The sequence below is a fragment of the Epinephelus fuscoguttatus genome, linkage group LG1 (assembly GCF_011397635.1).
Source record: "Epinephelus fuscoguttatus linkage group LG1, E.fuscoguttatus.final_Chr_v1".
In the NCBI taxonomy this organism is placed as follows: Eukaryota; Metazoa; Chordata; class Actinopteri; order Perciformes; family Serranidae; genus Epinephelus; species Epinephelus fuscoguttatus.
The window spans coordinates 45,206,657-45,233,454 of record NC_064752.1 but is presented as its reverse complement, the minus strand read 5'-3'; the positions used below and the strand labels follow the sequence as shown (position 1 = coordinate 45,233,454).

At 40.6% G+C, this 26,798-nt stretch overlaps 1 protein-coding gene across 1 annotated transcript in view; it reads right to left on the bottom strand.

Annotated features, from left to right (window-relative positions):
* ptprga (protein tyrosine phosphatase receptor type Ga) overlaps positions 1 to 26,798 on the bottom strand; it is a 607,325-nt gene that overhangs the window by 43,376 nt on the left and 537,151 nt on the right. Inside the window, exons 13-14 of the mRNA XM_049566435.1 lie at positions 23,502 to 23,655; positions 7,670 to 7,761 (exon numbers count right to left, since the gene is read on the bottom strand). Coding sequence (XP_049422392.1) covers positions 7,670 to 7,761; positions 23,502 to 23,655 — 246 coding nt within the window. The remainder of the gene's footprint in view (positions 1 to 7,669; positions 7,762 to 23,501; positions 23,656 to 26,798) is intronic.

Genomic DNA, 26,798 nt, shown 5'->3' with positions numbered 1-26,798 from the left:
ATCTGACTCAGGGAGAAAACAGTCAGTTATGTTGAGCAAATAGTCTCAACTAAGGTTCATTTATTGGCATTTGTATTGATCATTTTCCTCAGCAAATGGAGTTCCCCAGTTACCATGAAATTATACTGAAAATGCTCAAATGTCCATTTTTCTGAGCTGAAAGTCTATTCTTGACCTTCGAAACAGCAGCTAAGAAAAAATTGTTGTAGTGTAGAAGCTGTTTGTGTCCTTTGTTTTTTTTTTTTTTTTTGAGCCAACATAAGCAACTGCAAAATCAACATGATCTCACAGAAATATGTGAAATAGCCACAGCCTCTTAACATTGCATTATTTGAAGGTGGCATATTTTGTGTCAAAATCATGTGCATGCAATGGCAATGGAAAATCAATAAGGATCCTTTGTCATGGTGGACGCACTAATTTCCTGATTAGCAATGAGCAGTGTTTTTGTGCCAGCTTTGGGCCACACATGCTGCATCTTGCCTTAAAAATGCGAGGTCAGGCACTGGGTGCTACTTTTGTGCCTTTTTTGAGCCAGCTTTCAAGAGCGCAGCGGCAGGTTGTGTCTGAGGTTGCTGGGCAACCTTAACAAGCACCATAGCACAGCCAATACACCTGAAATCCTGAGTGCAGAGCTGATCTTCTTCCAAGTGCTGTTTATAAGTGTGTGGGTATATCATCCCTGGGACAGATGTAAAGCTCTGGTAGCTCTGCACCAAAATGATCAGCTTTTCCATATTTATCACAGACTGTTTTTTACGGAAGAAGGGAAAGATATCTGTCTGCCGTGATTGGTTATTCCTTGTAACATGACTGCATTGCCCTGGCATTGGAGTGCACCTGCTGTGTGTCTACATTGAAAACAAAGAATTTGAGAGCGCAAAAAACACAGTATGTGTACTACCCCTTAATGTGTTAAAGTAGTTACTTCACATTACATGATGTAGTTATGTCACTTAACTTACTTACATTCCATACAGAACAATACTACCATGTTATAATTTCACCGGACATCAGTGTGAATGAAGTGGATAAAGGATGTCTATAAAAGTCATTTCCGGGGCATCGGTAGCGTAGTGGATAGTGCCGGCGCCCCATGCACAGAGGCTCTGCCTTGCTGCAGTAGCCGTGGGTTCGATTCCGGCTCGCGGCCCCTTGCTGCATGTCAGCATGTCACCTGGTTGTGAATACTGAATGTTATAATGACGTGCTTAAAAAAAAAAGTGTTATTTAATGTTCACTGAATTTTTTGTCAACCACTGTTTTAAAGGTCAAGACTCAACTTTTTCTCTTCTCGTCATTAATTTATTGTGCAAATGATGCATTCATTCATTAATTCACTTCCTCTAACCGCTTATCCTGTTGGGGGTTGCAGGGGGGCTGGAGCCTATCCCAGCTGACATCGGGCGAGAGGCAGGGTACACCCTGGACAGGTCGCCAGACTATCACAGGGCTGACACATAGAGACAAACAACCATTCACGCTCACATTCACACCTACGGACAATTTAGAGTTATCAATTAACCTATCCCCAACCTGCATGTCTTTGGACTGTGGGAGGAAGCCGGAGTGCCCGGAGAGAACCCACGCTGACACGGGGAGAACATGCACACTCCACACAGAAGGGCTCCCTCACCCTAGGGTCAAGCCCCCCACTCTGGGTTAGAACCAGGAACTCTCTTGCTGTGAGGCGACAGTGCTAACAGTATAGATGCATTTTAGAATTTAGACTGATGGATATTGTTGAATTAAATTGCTAGGGTTAAGGGCATATGCTAATATATGCAGTCATGGTACTACAGTAAATGGTGTTTTGAGTAAATCCATTCCCTACATCCATCTCCACCAAGAATAATGCAAGATCAGCAGTGTTTCAGTTCCACTGCTTCACCACAGAGGAGCAAGCAATTAAAAACATACAAGAAAGCTTGCATGAGTAATTTTCTGTTGTTGTGATGTTGTGTTGCTCGTGGGAGCTTTTAGCAGGATGGCACAAGACTGGAGTGCATGTTTCATCAGCTGGCAAACACTTGCATACAAACGGTTGCAAAGTGGTAGTCGTTCTTCAGACACCGACAGCATAAAAAGCTGAACTCGACCCACATGATTGGAGGCCGTTCAGTGAAAAGGATGTAAAAACATTACACAACAGCTAAAACTCTCTCACAGCACCCCTCAGTTTAGTCTTCATCAAATATTAACAAGAGCATACACGCACTCGCTCTCACTTTGTGTCTTGCGAGACGCTCATTTAGGTATGCAAATATGTCAAAATGATTTGTGTGTCAGTAAACACAGCAGGCTGCTGAGTGTAAGCGGTCTGGAAAAGCCAATTAGCTACATGGAGAAGTGATGCAATCTCATTGTATTGCTTTGATATCTTTTACATAGCAGAGTACAATCACTTACACCAAAGAATGTATTGAAATATTTGTTATTTCGCTCCAGAATACATAAAGTATTCATTAGTAACGCAGCAGAAAACAACCTGGTTTCCTCAAAAACTAGAATTACTGCCTTGCGGTTGTAACCCCCAGCCAATCAGTCAAGTTACAGTCTCCATTCATGTTTGTCAGGATTCATATGAAGCCATGGCAATAAACAATGCTTCAAATATGGATGCTGTTGCAAAGAAACTACAACTTTTAAAACATGGATGCTCCACACACATCTTCGAACCAGCAGCACAGACGATCTATACAATCAGCACAGTTTCAAAGTGGACACCCAAGATTAGTGTCACCAATTCAGTATTCGACTTGAAATATGGTGTTCGATCATTCGATCATCATTTTTATCTTATTAGATATTTGTGTATTATTTTGGCATAATTAGCGAATTAATTCTTGAGTAATGTCAAAAACATGTGTTTTATGAGGTCACGCTGACCTCTGACCACCAAAATCTAATCAGTTTATCCTTGAGTCCTGGGGGATGTGTGTGTGCCAAATCTGACGAAATTCTCTGAAGTTCATGAGAATCAGACAGATGCAAACTCACAATGATCTTGACTTTTGACCACTAAAATCTAATCAGCTTATCCTTGAGTCCAAGTGGATGTTTGTGTCAAATTTTAAGAAATTCCATCAAGGTGTTCCTGAGATATCACGTTCATGAAAATGGGACGAACGGAAGCACAACCCAAAAACTTCACTCTGGTCATGGCTGTCACTGGTGCGGAGGCATAATAATCATCAGCAAACCAAATACCTACAACAAAGTGCACCACATGACTTCTTTATGTATCATTTTGAGTACAAAACCTGCAAGAATAATTAGGGCTGCCACTAATAGTTATTTCCATTATCACTTAATTCATGTTTCAAGTTTATTTGTCATATACACAATTATACAGGTACAATGCACAGGGAAATGCATATGTACCTGTTCCAGCTGATCACAAGTTAAAAACAAGCAACAATAACTTAACCACAAAGTTTTATAGTGTAATTGTGACCGTTTGATAACGTAAGGATGTGTTTAATACTATGACTGTTAGGACGGTAATACATGTCATTTTGGAGATGATCATATATGTCATTTTGGAGGTCAGTAAAATTTGACCTATTCTGTGTTGTCTAGGTGTGAGAGTGTTGATTTTGGAGAATATTAGCCAAGACACTTCCTCTTTATCAGGACAATTTTTTTTTTGTTCTTGCATTGTGTTTCTGGCAGATCACCGATCTGCAGGAAAACACCTACAAGCTCCGACGTAATAGAAAAAAGCTGTTAGAAAAACTAAGCTGAGTGAGAAAGGAGGGAAAAGTAATTCATAGTTTGTTTTCAGTCACATTTTCTAATAATTATGGTGAGTGCATTAAAACATAAGTGTAGCACTCTGTTAATTTAGCATTGCACTCCTGTAACGTCAGACTCACCAATTGATGACGCAGAACCATGTCTGTTTGTTCTATGCATTCTTTTACCTTGTCAAAAATGGATCCATCCTACATTACCCATGATGCGGCTCTAACAGCTGACCCTTCATATAGTACTGATTAGCAGTGCTCGGGAGTAATGTCTACATGTAATTAAACTAGGAGTTTAACTACATTTTGTAGTTATCACTGACATTTTGTCGTTATTCTGTAACCATGCCAGGCAGTGGCAAGAGGAAACGCAGCCAGACAACGTTGTAAGTTAAGGGGGCAAAAGTCAGAGTAGGGCAGGTGGGAAGGGTGATGCATGGGTCCAACAACCACTGACTTTCACCCGGGAGGCTGGTGTTCGCTTCTTGAAAGATTGTAAAGCCAAACCCTGTTTTTTATCCTGAACCCAGCCACGTGCTTTCATTGCTTAAACCCAATCAAGTGCGTGTGCTAAACGTAACCACGCGCATTTGATGTAGAAGGAAAAAACATCAAATTACAGTGTTGTACTGACATAGTGTGTTCATTACGACTGTATGCAAACTGTACATTTCCTGTAGGAGTATTTTTGAAAAGACACAATGCATGGCACAGGCAGAAGTTGACATGGCGTCCCAGAACTTCAACAACCAATGCACCCAGGGTACCTTGCACATCAGATGTCTTCGTGAAAAGTCCATTACCAAATGTTAATATGTGACGAGGTCGGAGTGAAAAGATGAGGTGTCAGCCACACAGTTCTGGTATAAGCTCACTTCTTTCTAACACTACGCCCTCAGATTTTTTTTCATTGCCAAACTTGTCTCCAGCCCAAAACAACTATGACTCAAATGACATCACTTGAGGACATTTATCAGACTTCACACAGCTCCCTCTGTAGACTCTAAAGGCTTCATCCTATAATGTTTTTATTATATTTATGAATTAGAATTGCTCAAACACACTTTTGATGCTTTACAATTGGTGGAATTTCCCCTTAATAACATGACTATGTCATCACTACTTCATAATCATCAATCTCATGGTTGTTTTAAACTAACTGTAATAAGTGTGACTTTTTATAGGTATGCATACCAAATAAGCAGTGTTTGATTATCAGATATTGATCTACCCATCCTAATGTAACACATCTGTAATGTTTGTCTGTGTGCGTGTGTGTGTGTTTTGACAGGAAGGTTCCGCAGTATAAGTGACTGCTGCCTGCAGGTTTTAAATCCAGCAGAAGGTCTTAAAGAGGATTATGGGATGTGCGAGGCTCTAGGTCTGAGCTTATTGAGACAATTAACACAACTAACATATGGTCACACACCACCCTGTCTGCACCAGTGGACTCTGATGTCCAAACAGTGTTTTCTGATATTTAGCCTCTGAAAGTCTGTAAAGCTACATGACACCTCCAGTGGTTATAAAAAAAACAAACAAACATATCATCACCACAGTGATGTGAAATCAATGGTACACAGAGAGCCTGTGTTCCTGCTGCTGGGGGATGGGGCATAAGCTCAATGGTAGACCCTCTTTTTGTCTGTGCTGGACTCTGCCATGCTGGGCACACTGGCCCTGGTGTGAATGGAGGCCTCTGGACTCAGCCAAGGCTCATTGTAAAGAGGCCCCACAAGCTTTTAATCGATTTGACGGGTTTGGATCCAAATCCTGGACCTGAGGACTGGAGCTGGAGCAGCCAGAGAGCAGTTTTCAAGCCCTGTAGAGGTTTTGTGTGTGTGTGTGTGTGTGTGTGTGTGTGTGTGTGTGTGTGAGAGAGAGAGGCTATGACCAATTACAGTGAACACACACACACACACACACACACACACACACACACACACACACACACTGACACAACACAGGTTGTAATGTGGCTACAGATCATATTTTTTGACTGAAGTCACCAGTAGTCTGAGCTGTGTAATCCAATAATCTCATTGCTAACACTCGGTTTTTCAGGGTGTCTTCCAGAAGTGTGGACTTGAGTCACATGACTTGGACTTGAATCACACTCCAGCCACGAATCTGATGACTTAAGACTCGACTTGACAAAGTTAAACAAGACATCTACCTCCAATGGACATTACCGGCAATGACTCGTGACTTCACTTGGACTTGAGCCTTTGACTTGAGAATACTCGATACCTTCCTGCTAAGATTAAAATATATGTTATTTAAAACTGTACCATGAATTACTTCATGTCACTTTATTTACTGAATCAACTAATGTTAACACTATGTATTTCCACAAGGCGGCATCAGCTTGTTTAACTTTATTCACACAAACCAGTCACTCATCTCAGGGAAAAGGTTTGAGCAACAGTCCTGTGCTTAATGTGGCGTAAAAAGTTAATGGTTTGTTAGTCAAGGGTCATCAAGCTTTACTGACAAAAGGCCGATAGGACAAGTTTTACTGCTGAGCATATGGTCAGCAAACAGAGATGAACACCACCTGCAACACTGATGGTGACTACAGGGCGTCTGAGACCGTTTAAAAGAACCAGGCTGAGGGAAAAGTTTCCTCAGCTGAGCAGATGTCCAACAGGAGTTATCATAGGAAGAAAGAGTGGACATAACGTGGATCATTTTAGCCAAAAACAGGTGCTCCAGTCAGTTGATAGTGCTTACAAAAGACAATGCGCTGCGTACTTTATGCATCCGTGTGTTTTGTTTTAGAGTTCCAAAGCAAGGTGTGTAAAGCAATCTGATTAGGGTCAAATACATTGTATTCAATTAATACCGGCCTCACACAAAAATGACTTTTCAAGCGATTTCACTGTCACAGACATATTCCTCATGTTGGAATAAAATCATGAGAGTTATATTTCAGTTGCAGCGCGCTTCAGTGGTCTTGATTGTTTGGTGTTAAGTGGTCATCAACTCAAGTCTGAAACTAAAATCTTATCTTAAGTTTTCAGTCTTGGCTTATTCAAATACTGAAGTTCAGTGACGTGAAAATTGTTAACAACCAGTAGCTGCGCCTTTTCCAGCACCAAACAGGAAGCGTCACCAGCTAGATAGTAAATATGGAGGGGGCTCTGGGGAGGCGCCAGAATGTGAACAAGTATTGGTTGTGTTTTGTGAACAAGTATTGGTTCTGTTTTGTGAAAAAGGGAGTGAAACTGGTGTGGCGTGAACAAGAGTCAGTTCAGTGTGTATGTGATCCACCAACCTGCACTTATTTTAGTGACATTTTTTTTAAATTTTGGAAACAGATCACCTCTCATTCCCATGGTTTCCTCCCTCTAAAATAGTGCAGCTAATCAACGGGGGCTAGTAGCAAGATCCAAAATGTAAAGTTTGTACACATATAAAGTTTATCTTTATGGAACATACTTATGCCCAACTGTTCAATACTGTGGACATATTACACCTTTTATCTTGTGTGTCTAGAGTTACGTGTTTTTGCAGACACACAATGACTTGTTAATTTGTCTTGCAAATAGCGACTCTGTAAGATCCCCAGTCTTTACTAAATCTAGTAGTGTATGACTAAAGACCCATGTTGTCTTTAGATGTGAGAGAGGGTCAGAATTTAGTCTTTTAAAAGTCTTTCCAAAGTCTTCTAATGTATGGAAGCATTACTCTGAGCTTGCACACATGCAAACTGCATTATATTCAACACATCAGAAGTGAAATAGACCAACTCATATAATGCCAAACAAAATATCTTATATCTACTTACAACAGCAGACGAACAATACCAACAAACAAATCGTCTGAAATCTTTTGTTATGGCAAGGTATACCAGCACATGAGGCCAGCAGTTTTGCATGTGGGTTTTAAGTGTGAGCAGTGGTGCGGTTGGTTGTTACCTGGAATGGGTATGACTGGGATCGTCTCATTGGGTACCACCCTAGGTGAATTGCTGTCTTCCACGTAGAAGTGGGCTGTCTGGAAACAGCGCCTGATGGGAAGGGAGAGAGAGGTTATAGTTTAACAATGCTTTTTTCCCCCCAGAAGGCGGGAGTTTAACAAAGTCCTGACTCATTCATGCTCTCGCTTTGCTCATGCAGTGCTTTCGCTTATGAGACTCTGTCTCCTTGCAACAGTCAACTTGGTAAACTAGTTTTTTTGACCATGTCAGCCATATTTCCCGAACCTTAAAGGAAATGGCCACTTTAGAATGAAAATACAGACAGTACTTACTCACCCTCTTTCCGACAAGAAGTCCAGCGTAGTTTTTTAATCCACAAAACTCGTTCGGGGTATTGGAGGATAACAGCTCACCGGTATAACAGCTACACTTGAAGTGCATGGAACCCACATTTTGAAATGTAATAAAACTCTGCTAATGCATTTCAGAAACTTCAGAACGGCTTGTCCGTTGTAATCCAAGTGCCCTGAAGCCGCGGCATGCAAAATTGACTTGAAAAGACGTAATTTACTCTACTTTTATAGCATCATTTCTCACCGTGGTCAGTTAAGACTAGCTGATGGCTGGTGGTGGTGCTAGTTTTCGAGTCTCGCGCAAGTTGCCTTGTAAACACAGCACGCCTGCAGGGCAGGCTAACTGACCATGGCAAGAAATGATGCTATAAAAGTGGAGTAAATTACGTCTTTTCAAGTCAATTTTGCATGCTGCGGCTTCAGGGCACTTGGATTACGAGTTTTATTACATTTTCAAAATGTGGGTTCCATGCACTTATGTTATTCCGGCTAGCTGTTATCCTCCGATACCCCTAACGAGTTTTGTGGATTAAAAAACTACACTGGACTTCATGTCGGCATGAGGGTCAGTAAGTACTGTCTGTATTTTCATTCTAAACTGGCCATTTCCTTTAAGCAAGGTTGTATTTGCTAAAATTGACTGAATGTTAACCAGAGAAATGGCAGACCAGAAAATTGTCTTATTTAATCATTTTTGTAACTGCTTTTGAAGTACTGATGATAGTGATTGCTAATTAGAAAACACTAATTTTGGTCATTTTGAAAAGCAACACTATTAGAACTATTTTGTTGTTCAGGCTGGAGGACTTTTTGCTCGAAACAAAACTTTTTTTTAAATGTTATTTTAAGGAGCAGGAGCAGGTTCAGTCCTCTCTCGTAGGCCAGATCTGTGTAGTGAAATCTTGAAAGGGACCTCAGCTACACACTACAATGATATTTTATCCACTCCGTGTACAGTTAATCTCTGAGCGAGAGAGGTGTGTTTGTGTGTGGAAAAAGAGAAAGAGAGAATACAGATTTCATCATCGCAGTCAGTAGTCCTCCTCCCTTCAAAGTACATAAAAATGGCACAAATGGACTTTGAACGTCACACAAATGGTGCGTAAACACACACATACACACACTTATGCGTCCACACACACACACACACACACACTAGAGTCTTTTAAGGTTGACAGAGCTGCCACTTTGCCACTTTTCTCATGAACAACGCCACAGCGTCCTACTGGTTTTATACCAAAATGACTTGTCTAATTTCAAAGCATTATGTACTGTAGCTGACACAAACACAAGCACACTCACACACAGACACAGAACGTGCCTCGCTGAAAGTGTGTTTGAAGTCACATAGATGTAGAAGCTGTCGCACAGAGAAGCTTTTAGGAGCAGATACATCAGAAGGACTCCGAGCGTGTTTTTAGTCTGTGACAGTGACTTTGACAATTCACAAATGTGATGTTTTGACAATCAGACTGCTTTGAAATGGAGATCTGCATCAGGCATTTATACACAAGTTGGAGTTTAAATACAGAGGTATCACATGTCTTCTCTCTCAGAAAACACTCAAAGATATAAAAAACCAATCCACAGACAGAGAGCATGAAAAAGAAGTAGACGAACTATGTTTACATCCAGCTGTCAGGCTGCTTTGAGAAAACTTAAAAAGGCTCTATGTGAAATTCAGAAAGTATGAGTTATTTGGACAAGGTTCTCAATATGGAGGTGGCTAGCAGCTAACGGTACTAACAGTGCTTAACAGTGCTGAAAGAGCTAATGGTGTTAATCAGACAGGAAGTGGAGGATGGGTGCTATGCTTTTGCAACAATGCTATTAAGAAAAGCTGTACAATCTTGTGGTCATGTAAATAATGACTGCTGCCTGCTGAGAACACAGGCGGAAGTAGCATGGTGTTGTTATAGTGCTACAGGAGAAGGGGTTTGATGTTTAGGTGCACAAAGTAATCCAGTAGCCCATGGGTTCTGAAATTGCTAATCACACTGCAAACAATGACCAGTGCATGGAGGTTAGGTTAGGTTATTGTAGGTGGGTTTAGGAAAAGAAACATGGTTCGGTGTCTTTAGGTTTAGGCAAGTTAAGTTTTTTGGTTAGGTTTAGGAAAAGAAACACGGTGAGGATGTACTTTAAAATCCTGAAACACCCCAACCTGCTCAGGACTGCTTCCTTGTTAACTGCCATCAGTGCATTACTCACTTTATCGGAGCTTTTCAAAATACCTGGGATGTGTACATATTGCTTTGTGTAGGAAAACATACAAAAAAAATGCTGAGAACAGACTGAAATATGTCACTTGAGCAAAGTTAGTATGTGACAGACTAACATTGGCTACATAATGTTATGTCAAAACAGCACTCACTTTTGGTTTCACATGGGACACAAACAGCTATCTCCTGGTTGAAAGGTTGGGGCATGACAAAGCTTCTGAAGACCTTGGAATGAGAACAGGCTAGCTCGCTACATCCGAATCCCTGACACATTGGTCCCCAGAGGCTAAATCTCCATCAGACTGATAGCAGATGGGCTCCAAGGTTGTGCACAAAGTGTCTGACTTTGACATGAGACTGCTATTGCCGTCCTGTCTTATTCAACAGTCATTGCTGGTTTCTTTCAACCATGACTACAGTCTTCCCTTAACCTTAACCAAGTAGTTTTAGTGCCTAATATTAAACAAACCTTAACCATACAGGTGGAGGATCAGAACATGTTCACATGAATTGATTTTGACAACAATCACGTGGCTTGGTTTAGAAAGCACTACTACATGAGCTTTATTGCTATTCAGGTATGGGCATGTTGCACTGCCCCTACCCCTAACCCAAAACCAAATGTTTTGTCATTTGGATGCAAAGATTTGTTGGATGAGGAATGATGGTAACCAGATTTTCAAATAAATACAACACTGTAAATCTCTCCACCAAAAAGATACACAGAACCCCCCCAAAAACACAGTATCAAAAAAGCTGCTGAGGCGAAAACGTCACTAATTTCATTTAAGTAGTGAAACAGCACTGATTTCACTCTGAACCAGAAATACACTAACGTTAAGTTATGTCATCCTGTGCCTTCTTGACACCAAACTAATTTGTATTTTTGTATGCACACTTGAAATAAAAACACACCTACTACACCTACCCCTACCAATTCCTATACATTTCATTCCTGATACAAGGTGTTAAAATGAAGGACAGCCACATGCCTTGTTTTAGAGTCAACAGTTCAACTAAACTTACTGACAGTGTGTGCTATCATCTATCCTTTATGGTGCCTTTGTCTGCTACTACAACTTCCACTGTCAACAACAGTTACCCAACACCTACTGGCTCTATTTGTGTGTGTGTGTGTGTGTGTGTGTGTGTGTGTGTGTGTGTCCGCGCGCGCGTGTGTGTCCAGACCCTCCCTACCTGTATTTGATACAGAGCAGAGAGCAGAACGTGTTCATCCTGGTGAACAAGCAGAGGTGGGAGGCTGCCGCATGCTGTAGCTGACATGTACTGAGAGCGAGTGTAGAGGGACGGAGAGACAGAAGGAGGGAAGGCAGAGGGAGGGAGGACGGGCTTTCCTAACAAGGCATGAAGGGGGTTGTTCCCTCTCTGTGACACCAACACACACACACACACACACACACAAACCGCAGGTCAATCCCAAGCCACTTCCTGGTGTGAGACAGCTGGTGTCGTGATGCGTTCAAGTCACACGGGACATAGTTGACAGAATTATATTGTGGTTCAAAGAAATTATCTACAAACTGAGCGGAGGTCACAGTAAAGAATATAAGATAAATCACCACTGTGAGCAAGAACTAAAAGCCAACCTTTGATACTTGGTAGTTTTCTGTCCTCAAAAAGAAGTTCCTGTTCCCAGCTCCATGTTAAAGTACTGCAGTCAGTGTGCTGGTTATTAGGTATGAAGGGTTTCATCTGGTTCTGAGCGGAAAACAGATGTTAAGAAATCACTCTGTACCTATAAATACGTTAAAAGATAAAGTCAGAATGTTTTCTTAAGACATGACTTTAGGAGATTCTGGGTTAAATAGAAGTCTTTCACACCATTTTACAAGTGTGTAAAAAAATCACAAGTGACATTTATGTTAAGTAAAAATGTGAATACTACCAAATTTTAAAAAATAAAATATCATCCCAATGTCCTGCATCCCTAGATATGACTTGAGCACTGCATAATGTTCCCAGATGTTCTTTATCAGGTAAGGTCCAATACAAGGTTTACAGTAAATATTGCAATATAAAGTAAGGTAAACTTTTTGTTGTTAGGAAGCTCATGTTTACCTTTTTCCCATACGACCTGAATGCAGCAGAGCAACAGTTTGGATAAAGAGGGCGCAGCAACTGCTATTGGAGGGCCAATGGGACGGCAGCAGGGGTGGAGTCTATGCGGAACACGGGGTTGTGACCTGAGCTTTGCTCCACAATAGGATTAAATACCCCACACTCCCCCCAGCACCTGGTGCCCGGCCTCTGGGCGTGTGTGTGTGTGTGTGTGTGTGTGTGTGTGTGTGAGGGTTACATACAATTTCTCCACACTTGTGGACCAGCCAGTGCATACCAGTCTTTTCAATAAGAACTCGGAAAGCAAGACTGGACTTTGGTCCAGAGATTCAGATCCAGATCAACTTTATTATCCTGCATGGGGGAATTTGTTTGGTCCATTGCTCCAGACATAGAAACACCATAAAATCCACAAAGGCAACAACAGAACAGCATCCACAATATGACAACAACACTGAATAAAACAAATCTGTTGACATGGAGACAGATAAATAGAATAAAAAGAACGTCACTCCAAAAGCAGTAAAATCCAACTTGATATAAAAGTGAAAAAGTGCAAGTGACCAGGTAAGAGACCTTTTGATAACGCTGTATGTTATACAGGCTGGAGAAATAAGAGAGTTCTTGTATGTACTATACTTGTACTTGTCTTTCTCCCTGGGTCAGGTTGCTGGTGCGATTGTATTTGAAGTGAAGGGGATGGGTATTGTCATGTTAATTTTTTCTAATTTTTCGACAGAGTTTGATATACAGGCTGGTGTCTGTTTCTTGGTCAATGCATATGATTTCCCCCGCTATCCCGATTTGTCATTGCAGCCTCACTTTGTCCTGTTTGTGCATGTTACCAAGCACACAGATGGGACCAAAAGACAAAACACCCTGAAGTACCAATATAGGAACCATATCGACTCAAGAGAATAATGGATGTAGTCACCGTGATGTCACCCATTGGTTTGTAGATTCCCATTTTGAAGCTTAGTTTAGCATTTTGGCCAACGCCATCTTCCATTTTTGGAGGCAGAAGTGACTATATTTGGATGAGAGGGTTGAGCTTGCTCTAACATTAGCTGCTAGCTTGGTTAGCAAGGTGCATTTACAGCTATTGTTAACCATAATATTGATGCTAATGCTAATTTTTGCTACCGAAATGTTAATCTTCTAGTAAAACTGTGTTACTTTTTGAGGTGACCAAAATGTTATAATTAACTTTCATGAAATGAAAACACAATGAAATAGTAACAGCTTCAGCTACACTTATACATTGTGAATTTGGGGTGGTGCCATTATCATATTTTCTAACCAACATTGTCGCCATAGTAGCGACTTGTCACTCAAAGTGGCCACACCCTTAAGTATGCATAGGTTTAGCCTAGTAAGTGTGAGTAGGAAATTAGCTTTAGAGATGAAAAAGTTTCTATGAGGATTGACCTGCTTATGGAGCCCACCTCTAGTGGCCATTAGAGGAACTGCAGTTTTTGGCATTTCTGCATTGCCTTCGTTTTTTCAGGCTGCACATATCCCACATATTTTGAAAGGCTGAGATCACGTGACCAATGTGCTTTTGTAAGGAGGCAGGTTGGGGTGGTGGATGGATCACAAAAAAACAGACTTTTGCCTCGAACTTTCCTCTGGAGTCACATGTTCAGATCCGTGTGAACTTTGAGATAATTTAAGGTATATCCTCACCATGTTTCTTTTCCTAAACCTAACCACAGTAACTTTTATTGCTTAGACCTAACCCTGTAACTTTATGTTAATTATATAACTGTACTTTAATTATGTAACGTCATTCATGGCACATCAATTTGTAGGATATCATACTAATTATTGTGCATGCCTTTTTTGTAGAATATCATATGAACCATTCTATGAGAATATGTTGGGGGTTTTTTTAAACCCCAGAGACTGAATAAAACCTATAAAAATTATTTGTAAAATCCAACAGTTTATATCAAAATGGTTAAGCATTTCATGATTTTGAAGTGGCAGTGGTCCCAAAGGTTAAATTTAATGTCTAGTTCAATTTTGAGATATTTGTATGTTGTGAGCACTTCCATCATTGGTTTTGTCTGTTGATTTCTTTAGCAGACAGAGTGGTTTTGGTCTTCTTTTTTAAAAATCAAATACCATCTCTTTTGTTTCCTTTGTTTAAATAGAGGACCACTGTGCAAAAGCTGTCATCTCTTCCTCAAAAGCACCAAGAGAAGAAAAACAAATCACAACACCCCTACTGACAGCCCAAACTATTTTCAAGAAAACTATTCTACTAAATTGGAATAAACAAGAAAAAAACCTCACCATAACCCAGTTGTTAAATCTTTTAACAGAACAGGTAACACTGGAACTATACTCAGCCCAAAACAATTTAAACACTTGAATGAAAGGTATTCAAAACATCCTAAATCTCTGAGTTGCCGCTGAGCTAATTTCACAACAAACTCAAACAAACAGCACCCATGTACAATAATATAAAACACAAACACATATAGACCATACACATGCACACACTATTGCAAATACATACACACTCTGTAGAGGCAGGAATACAGGTGGAGACACACAAATGCATTCATTTAATTTTTAAATGTATTTACTCATTTATCATTTTTATTGTTGTTATAATTCTAATAATAACGACAATCATCATCATCGTCATTATTTTTACCATCCTTTTGTTTGCTTCTGTTATTACTGCTGCCACAAATATAATTAATTTCTCAAATACTTTTATGAACAAACTGACTCCACACTGCTGCTTCCCTACAACAGTCATTCACCACACCACTTCATCTCATCTATTTCAATATTCTATAAACTATTATTCATCCCGACCCTCCTATCTGTATGTCATCCCTGTGTCTTTGTTGTTGCAATTAAAACTAAAATAAAAAAGCACCAACGGAAGCCTGATCAGGTGCAGGAGGCCCAGTATCACAGCATCATCCACATACATATACTTGTAAAATGCACACGATGGGTTATAATATGCCAGTCAGTGTTGGGTAAGGGTTACTTTAAAAGTAATCAAAGTGCGTTACTGCGTTACTTTTTAAAAAAGTAACCAGTTAATTTACTGCGTTACTCCCTGAGTAAAGTAACTCAATTACTTTAAAAGTACTTTTGAGTATTCTACATTTCCTATTGGGCAATGGACCACAGGGCGCTATGCCTACATTTTTTGTCTCCAAAATTAAAGTTATGGACCACTTGCCCTTCACTGAGATCCAATTCTCCCATCACAGCCGTCACTTTGACCAGTAGAAACACAGAACGATCTGCTGCCGTAGACAACTGTATGACAACAACACCCCAGCATTTTTAATATTTCCTCTAGGGATGTTACCACACAGAGTAAAAGGGGGAAATGATGTTGTGAAACAGCAGAGGCACTTTGTCAACCCGCTGAGTTAACGTTACTGTCATTAGCATCAAGCTAGCAAACAATGGTACATCCTCACGGTCGGACATAAAGTAATAACATTAACAAATAGCGGCGGGGCTTTTACTCACCACAACTGCAGAGGCTCCCAGCTTCATTTGAAACAAACTACATTATAGATGGTCCGTTATTTATTAATCCCTCTGTGTGTTTATATATTTACTTTTTATCGCTCCGTTGTCTTTGTAAAGTTAACATATCACGCCGTCATTTCAAACTCAACACTTGTTTCAAATTAAAAGTCCCTTATAACCTCGGCTAGCGAATCCCTCCATTTTCTAAATAGGCTTTTATTCTGAAACATTTGTCAAACTTCCTGTGGAAGATACAGTAGCTTGATAGTTTACTTATGGCGCTTCAAATGTAGCTCCTGCCATCTGCTGACGCTTTTAGGTGACTACAACAACATGTCGGCTGGCACATGAACAGACACAGTTCTGGCAGAGACTTAAATAATAGTAAAAGTGATAAAAATAGCACAAGAATAAACCGATGACATCACACACGCCGTGAAAGACGACCGGGGATAATTGGTGAGTACCAGCTGTAGCGTGTACCAGGCATAATGCCAGTCCTGAGTCTGAAATATGTCTGTCAGTAAGGCCTACTCCACCTATTTAGACTCCACCATAGACAACGGCAGCATTTCTCCGACCACGTAGCGAGCCACAAGCTCCGTAGCTTCTTTCAGACTGATAGGCTTAACGTTATCTCCGTTATTAGAACCAAACGACAGCCGTTGCTGTTTCGGAGCTGAAGGACCAGCGTTCTAAAAGTAACGGAAGTAACTGATGTCTTGTTTGAAAATGTACTTAAGTATTTGATTACTCAAACAGCAAACTAACGCGTTAGCTTACTGCAAAAAGTAATCAAAGTATTCTAACGTGTTACTTTGTAACGCGTTATACCCAACTCTGATGCCAGTACATCGGACAGTAACTTGAAAATTATATCTCCAACCTGAAAGTTTGTGTCAAACTAGGAAAGAATATGTAAACAGCCTTGCTTCTTCATAAAGGTTATCCTGTGTTCATTTCTTTGTTCATATGATCACTGGTTAAAAGAAACCAATGGTGACTGTCAGTAGGAGACACAATGCAAACAGCAGTCTGCAGTGTCAAAGCCATTTTTACACAGAGATTGCGCTAAAGGATGGCAAGGAAGTCCCTTCTTTATGCTGCCTTCACATTTTTACACAGAACCAAACAACGGCACCATCATGACAAGGCCCCTAGAAAGAGATTTTTTTATTCCATTCAATTTAGCAGAGCACTAAACCAGAAGTAGCCAGCCTGGCCGGCAGAAGTCTCTAGTGTGCCTGCTCTATAGGCCCAGTGACGTGGAAGCAGCACCAATCATCTGGGTAAGTTCATACCGCAGAAATAGAGCTTTTTTGGCTTCATCCACCACTGAGCAACTGTCATTGAAATAAATGGGGTCACACTGCCAATGCTGTATCCAAGTCTCTTAATACATCTATGGGTGTGACATGTATGACATACAGTATAACAGATGCGTCAGCAGCACTTTCTAAACAATAACAATGACAAAAGGTGACAATCATTTAACGTCTCTGTTAAATGGCAGCTTCTCTTGTCCTTTGCTAAGAGGGTAAGCAGCTCCCTGACCTCATTTTTTTTCCAATTTGCGGATATTTTCGGCCACAGTTCTTCTTCTTTGAGTTAGCTTCTATCAGCTACATTTTTAATCTCATATGGTGGGTCAGACGAATAACACGTTATCAAAATGTCACACCCATATATAGCTTATGATACCATCCTGCCAGCTGTCCTGTTTATACATCATTTTTGCGCTGTTACTACCTTTGATGCTGGCTTAAAGGTGAGACAAATCTGTCCCCCCATGCCTTGATTGTACCTTTTTATACAGAATGGTGAAGCAGCTGCCTTGACCAGGCAGTCTAAAAAGTGTAAAAGTCAGACACTTTGTACACTCTACCTTCGGTTGTGCATCATTATAATAATGTCATGCTACTTCTGCCTTTGCTTCTCCAATGATTATTTGCACAGCTACAGTCAAAATCAGAATCAGAAATATTTTATTGATCCCTAATGGGAAATTGTGATGTACTAGAAGCTGTATATTAGAGAAATACACAGCTGTTGTTTTTCTGGTGAGGCCAGTCTAATATAGCATGCTGAGTTTTTAGCATAATCAAGGATGCCTCTAATGGTTTTGGTGCATGTCAGACATCAGATGTCATGTTGCAGCATCTCCATCTGGAGCTGATGGAAGCCTCAGGATTTCATGTCAAAAAAGTTGCATGGGATGTTGTGACGCCAGGAGCTGGATTATAATTGGCTTTTTTGTTTGAAATGATCCCCTAAAAAACAGCACCACTGCTCTGTTAACAAATGAAAACATTAAGTCTATGCTCAGGTATATAATGTCATGATCTTTCATTACAACATGGCAGTTGACTACTGTCTTTGTACTTGCCAAGACTGAGTGACTCACAGGCAGAGTGGTGACAAAATTAACTTAATGTATCAGATGTTGCTAAATGTGTAATTCCTCACTGGTTTCATTGCTAGAAGATATCAATCAATCCTGAGAACCATATCTGGACTGGCTTTGTCTCTGCCTGAAATGGAAGTTATTTCTGAAAAGATAAATTTAGTTAATTCTTGGGTGTGATTTGAATACTTAAAAAGCTTATTAACTGTGCTAAATATTATCTTGAAAACTTGTTTTCTCCCCATAATAGGCCACCCTGGAGGTTTCAGGTAATACTCTTTGTATTTTTTATCATTTCATTGAGTTTTAATTAACATAACAAAAGATTTGGCATCCCTCGACACCATCACTCAGAGGACAAATTCACGCTAAACGACTCCCAGTGACTCTCTCTGTAATGAAGCTGTGCATTAATTGTATACAGTGCTGAACAAATGAAGAATGGAATTAATCAGTGTATTTTAAGGGATGAGGCCCCAGCTGATGCATAGCTCTTAACATCCCCAGGTTACATGTTGCTAACTCAGAGTTTGGCGATATACCCTGATATCCCCACTGAGATAGTTTTAAACTATTAGCACTAAGCTCATGCTTCAAAAACAAAGAAAAAAAAAAGAAATTGCAAAACATGAGGGTATACTTTGTTTAGCAGTAAAATGGGTTAGTAGGGCATAAAACATTTATCGAGAAATAGTGCACAGTGTTGAAATCTACAGACCTTTAATATAGATTTTAGTAGACATGCCAGAAAACAAAATGTTCAATTTGGGAAATTAACATGATTTTTTAGTTTAATGCACCTTCTGTAAGGCGCAAATAATAAAACAAACAAACAAACAAAAAAACAACAACCAACCAACAAACAGACAGAAAAAAACACAACTAAAATTCCCACCTCACAATTGACCCTTCGCTAAGCCCCGCCCCCCTTAGTTACTGTTGCCACGTCCGTCAAGCTTTCGCTCCTAGCATAAAAAATATGGAGTTTTCAGCGATATCAGTGAGAGATATTCCAAAGGAAATAACATCAAATTTCTGGAAAAACTGTTCGGAGATCAGAGAGAAGCCGACAGAAAGGTCTTCAATATTCACGTGAGAGCTACATTAACAATATCATATGCTGGCGGAGTATAAATCACGAGAACATTAAAATAGAAGGAAAAGCTCAGCAGTTGCAATGCAAGCGTCAGGCACCCCATGTCTTGACACTTCACGTTAAAGACAAAGAATGTTCTTGTACAGCAGGGTAAGTCAATATATGGTTTAAATTTAAGTGAATGTTGAGTTATGTTCCCTCCTTGGGGCAGACAAAGGGAGAGCAGCTAGCACACAAAGCTAGCGTTAGCTAACGTTAGTTAGCATCTCAACTTGGAACAAACGTAGGTGTTTTTATTGATCTTTGCTGTATTCAGCTGTTCGTGTGGTCTTCCACACTGTTTTAGCCATATCTTCCTTGGGTCTTGGGCTTGGGGAAGGGGAAAATTCAACACCACCTTCGACACTTTTTGGGTATCAGGTGTCGGACTTGAAGGTAACGTTACCGTATGCATGCCGCTTTGACATATTAGCTTCTGCTGAAAGCTTGACAGACCTCTCAGTTGCTATACACGGTTGCTGACATAGGATTGGACAGTGACTGATTAAGGGAGAGGCTTAGTGAAAGATCAATTGTATGCCTCTGCCAACCAGTCAGGTTGCAGTTTACATCCATGTCTGTCCAGAGTCATATACTGAAGACTTAGATGGAATTAAAAGATACTGAATCATGTCCAAAAACATTATGATTTTACAGTGAAGTTGACTTCTGATGTTTTGGATATAAAATGTCATCACTTTATAATTTTATCCTATTGCCACTTTTATTATGATTGGAATTCTTTAAAGTTGAGTTCAAGTGGCCACTTGTGCCAAATTTGAAGGACCCCCTTAAAGTGCAACTTGCAGGTTAAATTCTTTTAAAAATATATACATAACCTTGTCTGAAAATTACCATATGAGAAGTTAATTCAGAATTTATTATGGTTTACATGACATAAGGGCACAAATTCAGAGGAAAAAGTGGCTCTTTTTAGCCCCTCTTCTAAAAACGCTTTTTTTTTCAACATCGCCTGATACTATGTCATGAGAGGGACTCTGCGTCCTTGACCCTGCCTTGTCCAATGCGCAGTAGTAGGTGGTAGTGAGTCTGAGTGATAGTAAACTTGTGAGTTAGTATTTTTTTGGTTGTTAACAGTGCATTTCACCATTTGTGATTATGCCGAATTATTGTGTTTGTGCAGGTTGCACAAACTCGAGTCTGTCAAGACATCGAGTCCGCCGTTTTCCAGACAGAAAAAGGAGTGGAGGTAGTTTTTGTGCCTGGGTGCGTTTTGTGCAGGTGAAGAGGCGCGATTTCACGGCTTCATCTGTGACCAAAGACATGGTCGTGTGTGTGCAGCGCTCATTTTAGACAGGACGATTATGTTCCTGGCGGAGCCCGCCTGCCCTCGCACATACCCCCGAGGCTTGCGGCCCTGCACATACCCCTGTGTGGGGCCCCGAGCCTCGGGGGTATGTGCGAGGGCAGGCAGGCTCAGCGCAGAGGGAGGCCTCTGTGTTTGAGACGGGAGCGGGCGGCGTGAGGGTTGATGGGCAGTGTGAGGCATGTTATGTCTGGTATGGGGGTCAGATTCTCCACCAGAGCCCAGAAGGCATCCACCTCCCTGCAGCACATACTCTCCACAGTTGAGGACACAGGCTGGCAGTTCCCACACAAGCACCTATCATACAAAAAATTATCAGGAAATCTTCGTATCTCTCTCTCTCTTTCTCTCTGTCTCTGTCTCTGTCTCTCTCTCTCTCTCTCCCCTGCGGACGTCAATACACCGTAATGCGGAGTTATAACACGCATAGCAAGATACAGTCTGATACAAGCTGATATTTGCGCATTAGTTTCTAATACTGGCAGAACTATTGGTAGCTTTGTTATAACCTAATACGTGATGGCAAACTTAATGTTGTGATGTGAACACAGCGTTAGACATCGTTGGCTGTCGTTAGCTGACGCTGGTTGCTCACCAAGACACCTGCCCAGTTCTCCACTGGTTCTCCTCACACCACAGCTCTATTTCTGTGCTGTGGCCATTATTTCTCCTAAACCTGATCTGTTCCTGGTCTCTTGGACGCCTAGCAGGCTCATAATTATAATCATGTGGGCCGTCATATACATATGAATGTACATTTTCAACCTCTTCAGTCTCAAAACTAGTACTGGGATCCATGTTTATTAATGTTACACTCAATCGAACTCGGCTGGACTCCCTTATGCTACGTCACTTCCGGTTCGTGGGTTTTTAGATGCCGAAGCAAAATTCTCTCACAAAACCGACCCAAAAGTCACTGTAGTGTGTATATGTTTTTGTTTTTTGTTTTAATCGAGTTTCTACATCATTTTCCTACACATTTATTCACCATGGTCTCCAACCTGCAAGTTGGGCTTTAAGGCATTCCTTGAATACACAGTTATGATAATGGGATAGATGGGTGAACAGACAGGTAGACATAATGTCTCCAGCCACAGCTGTCGCCTGTGTGGAGGCATATAAACATTTTTCCGAATGCCAAGTAATATGACAGAAAAGTTGGGATAAGCACAGGATGTCCATCATATGTGGACAACCTTCAGTCGACAGTATGATGTAAAATGAAAATGGCTTCAACACAGTCAACGAGCCCACCTCCACATTTGATACCCTGATGACATAAGACAGTCCTGCCCTCTCTTCAAGCTGGCCTCTGCTCCACAAGCTTCTGCAACTGCATGGGTTTTCTCATTTAACATTAATTCTTGCATTGCTCCTTTTGAGAAGTTGAAACATACCTATGGTAGTTTAAGTTTAATAGATAGGCTATGTACTTCTGTCAGTAGAGTAACATTTGAACAATTTGCTATTTTAGCAGCACTTTTACTGTAGCATCTATTATTTTGTTATCATTTATCAGATGTTGTAGCTGTTCTGTTGACTGAGAACACAAACAGAAAAATATGTGAACAACACCAAGTCTATTGTGAATTCAGTTGCATTACAAAACAGTGTCACTGATGCCAGCAAGCAGGAGGGGACAGAGCAGAGGTTTAACAAGCAGTCTCTCTCCCTTGTTTTTCTCCTTCTCTTTCTCTCTCACTAGCTCCAAACGCTAGTTGTGCTGTGTGGACACAAAGTCAGAAACAAATTAAACGCTGGATGTTCATATTAAACATGGCCAAAGATTCAAACAATGAGGTAAATGTATGTAGAAGCAATTTCTGTGAGCAAAAACTTCAGGGAGACTGTTCTAAATACTCAATTTACAATGTTTTTTTCCTACTTTCGAGACAAGCTGACCTCAGCTCACGACAGATTTCTTTATATGGCCTTCTACTGCAGGCACACTATAGAAAGTCTCTACATTACATAGCTTACATTGCTACATGTAGCTACATGCTAACAGCAGGGAAACATGTAATCTTGACTGCCAATGTTCTTAGTTTCTCCCAGATTTCTGATCATATTCCTGCTAGAACATGTCCAGATGTGTAGATTTTGGTTTAGAAGCTTTTCTTGCCAATTTTTTTTTACAGTAGAAAGTAAGGCTATACTGTATTACAGTCATTCCCCTGGCTGCAATGAAAATGCAGAGCCGCATAGAGTGCAGATTTTTCGACAGTGGAGCTTAAATAAAGTGTTTTTTTTAAACACATAATCACATAAACATGTTCTACTAGAAATCCAAAATACAAGTATGAACCTGAAAATAAGCATAACTGGTCCCCTTTCAGTGAATTGCCAACAAATACAGAAATTTACAGAATATACATTCACACATGAATTTCATGCTTCGGGGACGTGAACTGCTTTGGCAAAAATATACCAGGCACTTAAACATAGTGGAATGGGGAAAATTGCTAGGCATGACATGTTCTGTGTAAACACACATACCAGCTATAATGGCAATGGAAACTGTGACAGAGCTGGAACACGATGCAACCCAATCCTGTGAACATCAAGCATTTACCTCTCTATATGATAAAAGCATTACAATGAAGCTGTGGTGCTTGCTTTTTCCTTTCTCAGTATCTTTAATGTACCAAGCTTGGCAATGATGAGTTTTCTCCTTACCATCCTCAACCATAAATGGATGCATCATCAGATTTGCATCCCTCCAGTTATCCATCCACCCTCCAACCTCAAGACCAACAACTCAAAAGTGGTTGAAAAGTGACTGTGTTGTTGTACCCACCTCCAGTAGACGAGCACAGCCAGCAGGAGAACAAGGCAGAGGAAAGTCAGAGCTGAAACCACCACCAAAGGTACCAGCCACTCCACACGGCCCAGCCCCGCCCCAGACCCAGGCCTTGCCTGGTGGGTCAGGTTGGTCACAGCACTGGGACGGTCTGGAAGAAAAAGATGGAGAAACTAGTGAGGATAATGAATGTCCACAGGGGGAGAGGCAGAAGGAAGAAAGTGGAAGAGATGGACATTTATGGAGGGTGAAATAGTAAAATTGAGTAGGAGGACCAATTCTTAAAATGTTATCTGCTTCTACTTTTAATATGTGTAAATCAGGACTGGACTGAAGTGAAATTAATAAAGTAGTAGCAAGAAAGGAAAAGAGGGAAGAAAGCAGCAGGAATGATAGCGTTACTGTAAATAATAGCAACTGGGTCTTGGCCACTGTAGATGCACATGCTCCATTGTTTCAATTATTTGTATTGGCATGACAATGGATGTATAAAAAGAGGAAGGGGGCAACTGAGACTGCATATGTATGAGACACAGAATTTTGGGCTACACCACTTTAGGAGTAAGTTAATTTTCACACGTTGATTGTAGAAATATGTCAAGCTAAAAGTTAGTTGTGTGAATTGACTGTCCAGCTGTGCCGATCTCTTTATAGCTTGTTGACATTTTAATGGCCATGTTTCTGTCACTGTTTTTCATGGATGTAGCTAGCTAGCTATGTAGGAAGAGTACATCCTGGCAGGGTGCTGGTAGCGTAGTGGATAGTGCCGGTGCCCCATGTACAGAGGCACTGCCTTGCTGCAGCGGTTGCAGGTTCAAGCCCGGCCTGCGACTCTTTGCTGCATGTCTGTCCCCACTGTCTCTCTGTCTCCCCATTTCACACACTGTCTTATCCATTAAAGGCAAAAAGCCCACAAAAATAATCTTAAAAAAGAGTACATCCTGGCTACAAGGCATTGATTGGATTTTTTTTTTTTAAGATCACATCCTCAAACTACGGTTATCTTATGTTGATGCTTCGACAAAACAGTGTTTTTGGACAGGTTTGAGTAACAATTAATTATTATTTTTTAAAAAAAGCCACTACTTTGGCTTTGGCACACAAGTGGTTAACACCTCCAGGTCGCACTTGACGTCATTCACCCAAAACAGCAGCAGCAGGCGCACTTGACAACAGGCAGGCTTGACAACAGCAAGCTGTTCAGCTGTCTTTGGGATGTCACAAAAAAAGATTTCCATGTTTTCCCCCCAAAGGTGGTCAGCAATCAAAGAGGTAATGGGACTAGAAATTATGTAAAAATGTATAATTTCGAAAAGAGTGTTGCAGCTGGAGCTACTAGAGGGAAGTAGCTAACATTAGCTAGCTAGCAGCTAGTTGATATTACATGGGAAAAAAATGATCTGTTATTATTAGCATCTGTCTGTAAATGCAATTGTAGTGTGTGAGAATTGTGTACCTAAAAATAATTAAGCTTGGGCTTCTTCTAGAGGGGAAAGTAGCTAAAGTTAATGTTAGGCTATAACGTCGAACCACCTTGTTTATTTTCTTTTCATGCATGATAGCAGCTAGCTAGCAGACAGGGATCCTGCACAGCCTGCCTCTTTTACTGTAGCTGCTAATGTGTTAAATGGAAAAACAATGTGTTGTTACCTAGCTAGCTAATGTCAGTACATGGGTGCAAACTAAATTCAAAATGGGTCATTCATTTGATGATCTGTGGTTATGGGATTGCATCGTTTTCACCTTTTTCACCGGTGATATGACAGGTTTGCAGTGCACCCCTGTACTTCACCAAGCATTCGTCTCTGAATGCAAGTGTAGTGTGAATTGTGTGTTCTTAAAATAATTTAACACACTTTTTCTCAGATGATGATAATCAAGATGGCACTGCTGCTGCTGCTTCTGCTGGTACTGCTGCTGCTGCCATCAGACAGACAAGCACAAGGGATGTTGGAAGAGGTAGTTAGCTTGTTTCTTAAAATCACTGTGTGATTATTCAAGGTGTCTCTCCACCACTAGGTGGTAGCATTAGGACAGGTTAACATGTTGTTCCCCAACGCTGGTTGGGTTTAAATGAAGCTGGACAGATGGGCAAAATAGAGGAAAAGTTGGGCGATTAAGCAGGAAAATAAAATATTTCAGATATGTCTTTTTTATGCTACACTAGAGTGGCGTAACTGGTCCAGTGTTTGGGCATGTGAAAATGCCATAAGTTAGTGGCAACTTTGCCCATAATTATTTGTATTAATTGCAATGGGATACCAATATTGACTATACGTACATTCATAAATAAGCTATAAAATGTTATGTTTACATTTAATTTTCAGGTATGATAGCAGATGGGGATGTGTTCAGGGATCCTGCAGCAGACCAAAGGGAGGACAATGAAAGAGCAGGTACCTGTAGGGTATGTGGAGAATGTTTCTATGTCTAAAAATTTTGGCGCGCGCTCTGCGCGCACATCTGCTTAACTCTTCTGGGCTAAGCCCCGGATGTGTCAAAATCCTAGAGACACCCCTGGTAGGCACAAAATGTGTTAAAGTCACATGTTGGCAACATGGAAACAATGCCCATGAAAAGTCAGTCAGGATCCTTTGTCATGACTGACCCATGATTTAACACTTTAAACTCTGCAATTGAAATGATCTGCCAGTGCACACATTGGTATGTTTGCTTATTGTGGTGTCATTTCCTGGAGTATCTTCAAATGTTTCATATCCCTAATATCTGTACAACCTAAGCTAAAAGGTTATGTAAGTCAATAGACCATAATAATTGATACAAGTATTGAAATTGTGTCACAAAAAATACTAAATTTGACCTTTTTTGTTTAGATTTTACAAAATAAAACAGAAAACATTGATCCATAAGATAGTATAATGTAGTAACATAAAGAAAATGTATCTTAGTACTCCGTAAGATGTTTGAACTATGTACATTATTTCGTTTTTGAGATACTCTCATTTTTATGAGCAGAGTGCAGAGGTGTTGTGATAGATTTATCGTTCATTCCTCTGGCATCACTGCGCATGTACCGTAGAGCAATGACATCATTGTGATCATATAGTGTGATGACACAGAAGACAGAAGCCTTAGCTTTCTGCTGCAAAAAATGTTCTAGCTATTATGTTTCTTCTTTTAGATCAATATATACAGGAGTGTGCAAACCATGATCTTCCGCGGCCATTGCGGGGAAATTCCTGGGAAAATTCCAGCGTAATTACTGCGTTTATTCTGCATGGAAGGTAGGGTAATGATGTGATGATGGGGGAGACAGAAGCCTTTGCTTTGTGC